Source organism: Semicossyphus pulcher, unplaced genomic scaffold (genome assembly GCF_022749685.1).
Source record: "Semicossyphus pulcher isolate SPU_LCO1_2020_fin unplaced genomic scaffold, fSemPul1.0.p SCAF_20, whole genome shotgun sequence".
NCBI classification, from domain to species: domain Eukaryota; kingdom Metazoa; phylum Chordata; class Actinopteri; order Labriformes; family Labridae; genus Semicossyphus; species Semicossyphus pulcher.
In genome coordinates this window covers 8,813,770-8,821,389 of record NW_027211694.1, presented here as the reverse complement: position 1 = coordinate 8,821,389, position 7,620 = coordinate 8,813,770, and the positions used below count along the sequence as shown (strand labels likewise).

General features: G+C 39.9%; 1 protein-coding gene across 1 annotated transcript; it reads left to right on the top strand.

The window, feature by feature from the left end:
* The first annotated feature begins 467 nt into the window (after positions 1 to 467).
* LOC138599362 (troponin I, slow skeletal muscle-like) lies at positions 468 to 2,475 on the top strand. The gene is made up of 7 exons (XM_069670997.1): positions 468 to 486; positions 631 to 672; positions 1,103 to 1,144; positions 1,261 to 1,392; positions 1,480 to 1,569; positions 1,842 to 2,024; positions 2,110 to 2,475. Exons 2-7 carry the CDS (start codon positions 652 to 654, stop codon positions 2,209 to 2,211), a joined length of 570 nt encoding a protein of 189 aa, XP_069527098.1. The 5' UTR covers positions 468 to 486; positions 631 to 651; the 3' UTR covers positions 2,212 to 2,475.
* Positions 2,476 to 7,620: the final 5,145 nt, after the last annotated feature.

Below are 7,620 nucleotides of genomic sequence, written 5' to 3'. Positions count from 1 at the left end.
TTTAATTTTTATGTTTTTAAATTATATTTTGCGAAGTTGCGAATTTTTTTCTAGATTATAGTCTACTGAAGTATTTCCACACCTATTTAAATACAGCTCTTGATTCTCTTACAAATCAACTGTTATTTTAAACAGTAGAACAATGTTATATAATATTACAGAAAATGTATTGGTCAGTTGAATTGACAAGAAATCATTTACTGCTGTCAGAGTTTTGTCTGTACTATCAAAGCTTTTTAAACAAACGTATTGAGGTGTTTGTTACACTGTAAACAACTGAAATGTTCCTCAATATAGTGGTATTGGTGGTAATATTCATTATTGTCAAGTCTTCGCTTTAATCTTCTTGTCAAAGGATGTTGGGGACTGTTTGCTTTGTGATTGGTCAGATTACATTGTGGTTTATTGGGTTGACGTATTACCCCAAAACTGTACTAATGCTGTCTCTTGTGTGCTGTCTGTTTGTGTGATTACAGTTGAAGTGAGGTAAGAAAATTCATGTTAATCCTCCATTTCTAAATGCCTTAGTCATGGTTTATATTTTATTTAACTGTAGTTGATTAATAAAAAAGTTTGTCTGTTAATGTCCTCTCTACCTTAAGCATCATCTTATATTCTTTGGGGTTTCAGGAGCACAACAGACCCGCAGAGATGAATCCCAAAGGGACTAAGGTGAGCCAGCTACTTTCCACGGTGTTAATCCTCCATGCATGGAGAGGGGACACATTGTCCTTATGCGCACACGGCAAAGATCTGGCAGTGGTTATCTGACAGAGTTATCAGCAGCACTGAGAGCTTTCCCCTTGACTTCATCCTAATAATAAAGCATTATCTTTTCACATGCGGCTGCAGTGAGTGTTGCAGAGTTGGACACTCACGGGTCCTTCCAGATGAATTTGACTATATATGGAACAGATGGATTTCAGAATAAAAGCCCTGACAGAACATTTGCAAACTTTTGATGCAACTCTGCACCTAATAAATGATGTCCATCCTTCATATACAGACCTTTTTATAAACTTGACTAGACTCAGTAACTTTTTGATGAATGATTTTTGAAATATGTTGTAAAATATTATTGATATAAACCTTTTTTCCACAGCCGAAGTCGAAGATTTCGGCTTCTCGAAAGCTCTCCCTCAAAGTGAGTGATTCTTATATGTAATGTATAAACTTGGATTCTACTTTAACATCATATTAAAGTGTTTTTTCTTAAAAATTCATGCTATGTATTGATTGGTATCTGTTTTGTTCAATCAGATGCTTCTCCTCATGAGAGCCTGTGATGATCTGGAGAAGGAGAGGCAGGACAGGGAGGAGGAGAAAGTGCGCTACCTCGGAGAGAAGCTGCCGCCTCTGCAACTGTCTGGATTACCACTGAATGAGCTACAGGTTAGGGTCATGAGACACGCAAGAATAGCCGCGGAAAATGTATGAAAGCGTTTGAGTAATGTTTACAACCTGCCTTATCCCCTTTAGAATCTTTGCAAACAGCTTCATTCAAAAATTGATGTTGTGGATGAGGAGAGATACGACTGCGAATCGAAAGTCAGCAAACACAACAAAGATGTAAGTCTCTCAGCGCCCTCCTGCACCTCTTCATAATATGTTGCCTGATTCAATCAATGTTTTTTAATGAAAAAAGTTTCTTTCTTTGGCTTGAAACTAGAGATTAAAACTTTTCTAGTTACTTCAGGTTCAAAAGCAGATGTAATGTGTGTCCAAGGTTAAAATCGCCTTGAAGTTAATGAATGATTCAGCCTTAGCATACATTTAAAAGCTTCCCAGGAGCATGAGGACAAAGTAGATCTTGCTGTTTGCTGTGTCATATTTTCCTTTAGATCCACGAGCTGAAGCTGAAGGTGCAGGACCTCGGAGGCAAGTTCAAAAAGCCGGCCCTGAGGAAGGTGAGGGTGTCAGCCGACGAGATGATGAGGGCTCTCCTGGGCTCCAAACACAAGGGCTCCATGGATCTCCGAGCCAACCTCAAGTCTGTGAAGAAGGAGGATGTCAAACAGGATAAGGTATAAAATCATCTAGCATTCAAACTTCTTCAGGTCTTCAAGGACGATGTAAGGTTTTAATTTGCATTTTTCTGCTTCACCCCAGGTGCTCACTACTGAAGTGGGCGACTGGCGTAAGAACGTGGAGGCCATGTCAGGCATGGAGGGCCGCAAGAAGATGTTTGATACAGGCGGCGGAGCACAGTGAGACACTGGAAAGATGAAGCTGGTCAAACAGGAGCAGGGAAATATGTGTCTAGACTAAAACATGGAGTGTCTGAAGGCTGAATGACTTAAAAGCTGTAGGAACTGAGCATACATCCTTCAGTTGTGCTTCCATTTGCTAGACGGTGCAATGACTCAAAGCACTTAAAGAAAAGTGTAGGATGAGTAGACTCCCATTGATTTTTTTATAACCAAAGAACATTTGTTTCTTATGCCATCTTTAGACAATTAAAGTGGATATGAATAAGCTGTGTGTGAGTCTTTGATGTTCCATTTCTGTATTTGACTTTATCGTGTTTCATTGTACTGGCAGCCGTTGGTTTATGCGCGGCATGTAAGAGGCTGGAGAGCAGCTTAACTCATGATGGATTTAAAAAAGGAGGATGGGAGGGGGGAACAACAGGTGTACCTAATCGCAAACCTCATAATGTTTAAATAGATCTTACAGACACATCCATAAAAGAAGAGAAAGAAAGCCTCCAATCTGATAACTAAAAAAGTTTTACTCTTCAGAATTATGTTTCAAGTTAATTCAAAAGAGTTCAAAATAACTTCTTCTTGATAACTTATTTCCAGAGCATGATGATAGAAATAAACCCCAGAGACTTTCCAGCAGATGGCGAATCTCTGACTCCTGAACACCTGGGCGGACTATTTTTAGCCGTGATGTTGTCCTAGCCTTTGAGAGCAAAACTTGAGCCGGACAGCACAACCCGCTGGCATTGTTGTCCTACACATTGCACGCATGCATGTGCGTCTTCTGTGTGTGTGTTTCACTGGGTTGACTGGCTGCCGTCGCCAAAGCCGTTGTTATTTCTAGAATGACAGTTACACCAACAATAGCTTCAAGATCCCTGGAAGTACAGGTCAGTTGGTTTATTGTGTGCTTTTATAGGCTGTTTATGGAAAGGTGGGTTTAAACAGCTGATCTGTATCCCTCAAGCATGTAAAAGATGCACACATACTCGCACCATTTGCAGGATAACAATGTGTGATGTAGGGTTGGGTACCATTAACGTTTCAACCAGTGCCTGGCATTTGTCACCCATATAAAACTTGACCTTATCTTTGTTCTTCTTGTTCTTTAGTAGTAAAAATTAAGTCAAAACACAAATTCAATTTCAACTTTTTTTTATTTAGACCATTTTATACAACACACCAAATAAGAACCTAATGTAGCCTGCCATTGATTTCATACTAATGTAACAAAAATGCTAAAGTGGTGTTGGCTAATGTTGCTAAAAAAATGTAAAGCAGATGTTGACATCAAAGACTAATAAAAACACACTCATCTCTTACGACAACTTCTCCAACTAGTTAATTATTTACCTGAGGATGTAGGTAAAGTTGTTGATACCTCTTCTAAAAGTTTTGTCTTCTACACTGACTGCAGACTATCTAACGTTAGCTGCAGCGTCTATTAAGCTAACGTCAAAACAGAATGTAATCAGTATATCTCGTGCTAATGATAGCTGCAGTTTCTATTATGCTAACGTCAACCAACACTATAAAAAAAAAATCAGCAAATCAGCCCCAACATCTTATCCAACTAGCTAATACATTACTTGAAAATGTCGGAAGTCGCTGCGGCCTCTTAATAAAGTTTTGTCTTCTACACTGACTGCAGACTTGCTAACGTTAGCTGCAGCTTCTGTTAAGCTAACGTCAACCAAGACAGTCAGAAAAGCCCCAAATTTCTCCAACAACTTATCCAAGTCGTCAATTAATTACATGAAAATCTCTGTGAAGTTGTTGATACTACTTTTTCAAGTTTTGTAATCCATGGAGGGTTTCACTTTTTCAGCGCTGAAAGCAGACTCGCTAACGTTAGCTGCAGCTTCTGTTAAGCTAACGTCAACCAAGACTGTGACAAAAGCCCCAAATGTCTTCAACAACAACAACTTATCTAACTAGTCAATTAATTACATTATCATCTGTGTGAAGGTGTTGATACCTCTTTTTCAAGTTATTGTGGTCCATGGAGGGTTCGACTTTTTCAGCGCAGGCGAGCATTAGCTGCAGCTGCTATGTGAAAATTGGCTCCCAGGCTATCCAACGCTGTAGGCCTACACTGTTCAGCTCTGAATATCTCAGAGTCTTGTCTTTGACCAGGTTTTGTCTTAGGTTACACATGTCGCCCTGGTCAGCTTTTTGTTTTGCATTACAAACAGCGGTGATCTAAATTTTTAAAAGGGTGACCACACTTGCTTACATATTCGGCTAACTATTGCCCTGACTCACTGTGACTTGAGCAAGCTGCAGGGGTGATGTAGTCTCACTTTCTAAGGTAGCCACATTTTGGCACCCATGGATTTAATGCCTGTTATCACTCTGTGGTACCAATGTAATTCTGTCCTTTCCACTGACTTCGAAGCCCACCCCTATTCTGATTAATGTGTGAAATATGGACGGTGAAAAGTCACATCCTTCATAGTTTGTCTAAACACCAACCTCCTCTGTGTCAGTGTGTGTATGTTGTGTGTTTAGTCATGCTGAAAAGCTGATCTCTCACCTCTCGTTTGCCCCTTGCATTCTGATAATGAAAAGCACCCCAGGTCTTGACACTGTGTCTATAAATAGGCACTGAAGAAAGCAGCCTTCACATAGAACAAATTGTCCAGATGTGCTATATTCACACATGTCGACACCACATAGCGACTGTTCACATGTCAATAAGGTCATGACACTGGAATTGTCCACGAAACATGTCGAGATATCAAACATTCAAGCGCCAAAACTCAAACCAGCAAAGTCACTGCTGCTTGTGGGATCAAACTGTGCTTCAGCGTCAGAGCCACTTGGTGGCAGTCAACAATCAGAGGAATACAACACATCTACTGCTACAAATGTTAAAAAGATAATTGAAAAGTTGATGTATTTAGGTAATTAACTTCCAAAATTGGTGTTTTAATTATCCAACGTGTGCAATTTTCTAGATTTTTAACAAACTGTCTAAAAGAAAGAAAATGTATTCAATGTATCTGGTCTGACAGCCTGACATTAAATAATTACAGCTTTGTTCTAAGCAACACAGAAGCAGGTTACATTCTTTGAAGTGTGTATGTGTGTAGCTTGATGAGGAAGCGTGATTGATGTCATCAATCTACATGCAGCACGAGCAGTGTATTTATTGCTGCGGGGACTGGGGGTCGGCAATATTGGAATATATTTCACATTAACAGAGGGGGGCCTGGTGATTAGAACGACCACCTGGTGCTCAGCTCTTGTGTTGTGGCAGAATTAGTATACAGGTAAGAGACAATTTACAATACTGTTTTTTTTCTGTTTTGATACATGTCCCCAAAATTAATATCTTGTCTGTTCATTTACTTGGCAACAAGGGATGACCCAGGACCTCAGGCACTTCTCTAGAAACTGTGATAAAAAACAGGCGATGAGTTGGCAACTTGGGGCAGAAACACATCACAGACAAGAACACAAAGTAAGCTAATATTAAACTGTTTAAAAAGGTTGTCCAAAGCAAAAGAGGGTTGAAGCAATATGCCATAAGCTACGTTGATGTTCTGAAAACAGGAAGCGGGGAAATGACTGGTATATATGGTTCTCTGCTAACGAGGGAATGAGGAACAGGTGTGCAGCCAGCTAGCTAGTCAGGTGATTGGCAGGGATGGGACATTGCAACGGTTGACCCAGTGATTAAGAACCAAACAAAATAGTCTCTTTAATTGTTGAAATGGTCTGTGGAAATCGTCACTGAAGAAATGTATTAATTTACTTCTCCACTTTCACATCCCCCTCATGGATTAGGGCAAACTGGCAACCTCTCTATGACCTCTGGGCTTGTGCTACACTAAGTAGCTCCTGTACAGTAGGTGTTTACAGCTTTCTGTAAAGTGACAAATAAGCAGCTTGCGGCAAATCCTGTTTCTTCTCTAAATATTCGCCTATATTTGGAGGTAATGACACCGAAAAGGAGCTTAAAAAGAAGCATTAGAAAGGTGGATTCAAGGGTTTAGACATAAAAGAAACGCACGCTTGCATCCCCTCTCTCACACACTCAGGCACACGTAATATGCTAAATGTTCCACACAGTCAAAAAGTGTTAATTGGATTCAGAGTGAGAGGTGAGCCTCTTTTCAGCCTCAATGAAACATTTACAAGCAGCAGATAGAAGTGACTGGAAACAAAATGATGAAGACGCATTTCGTATTCATTGCTAGTCCTGTGACCCAACAGAAAGGTTGAGGGTTAACTTCCCCTCACTTCAACTGACACTCCAAGTTGCCTAATTTACTTTACAGAACATTATGTTACCTCACTGACAAATGTTTCTTCAGTTGTATTAATTACTTTTTTTACACATGGTGGGGGAGTAGAACAAACTGTAAACACAACACTGACATGTTATCCCTTTGTACAGATTATTAAGCTAGCTAACGTGTTAGCATATCCAGAAGACATGAAGCGTATTAAATTATGATTAGTTAAATTTAGAGCAACCTAATGAATGTAAACCAAATACTCAGTCTCTTATTAGGGCTAATTTTGCTTTCCGCTAGCTCCTGAAGGAAAATAACTCTCTCTCTTTAGCTGCTAAAAGCAGCACTCTGTTTGCTAGCTAGCTGCTAACTTTGCTAGCCTAGCTGAGTAGGTCGCATACAGTGTTTTTATCAGCTTCTTTTTTCTCTAAAAGCAATAGGCAGTGGCCCTACCAAAACAGTTTTCTCAGTATGCTCAATGTCTTTCACTTGTAAATATACTGTATGCTGTGAATAGAGATATATTGATTCGTTACCTCTGCCTTGAATTCTCAAAAATGTCTCATAACCTTGGCAAAAAAACCTCGCATTTTCATGACTTCTAAGAGGTGATACATTACCTGGATCAGAGTTAGAAGCTCTTGCAAGGTATTGGGTATTTTTTCTGTGTTTGTTAGTGTGTATCTCAAACATAAAAGCTGTTTCAGGGCAGTTGCATCAGCCTTCGTGGTGTTTCACATAGCGTCAAGCCTGTACCGCCTACCTGTGACAGGCTTTGGTTCTGTCTTTGTTTCCCCTTATAGAGTATGCTGAGTAGTGGCTCTGTTTTCACGGTTGCAACGTGAAGTATTAACACGTGTTTTAATGGATTATTTAAATCATCTGTTTTACCAAATTTTCACATAACTTAAACATAAAATGGAACAATCAGTGACACTTCAGATGCCTAATATATTCAGCCAATGTGCATCCAAACCCTGGCACTGCACCATCCACACTACTCCACACATAACCTCTAACAGTTAAAGGTAATCTACAATAGGTGCCCCTGGCCTCGCTCCCTTCTCATTATTGATCTCCTATAAGCCAAAAGGAAGGGAGAAGGAGCTGATGGGTATTGGTTTTGGACACCAAAGCAGACCAGGGGTCATCAAGATGCAGCCATTAAAGAT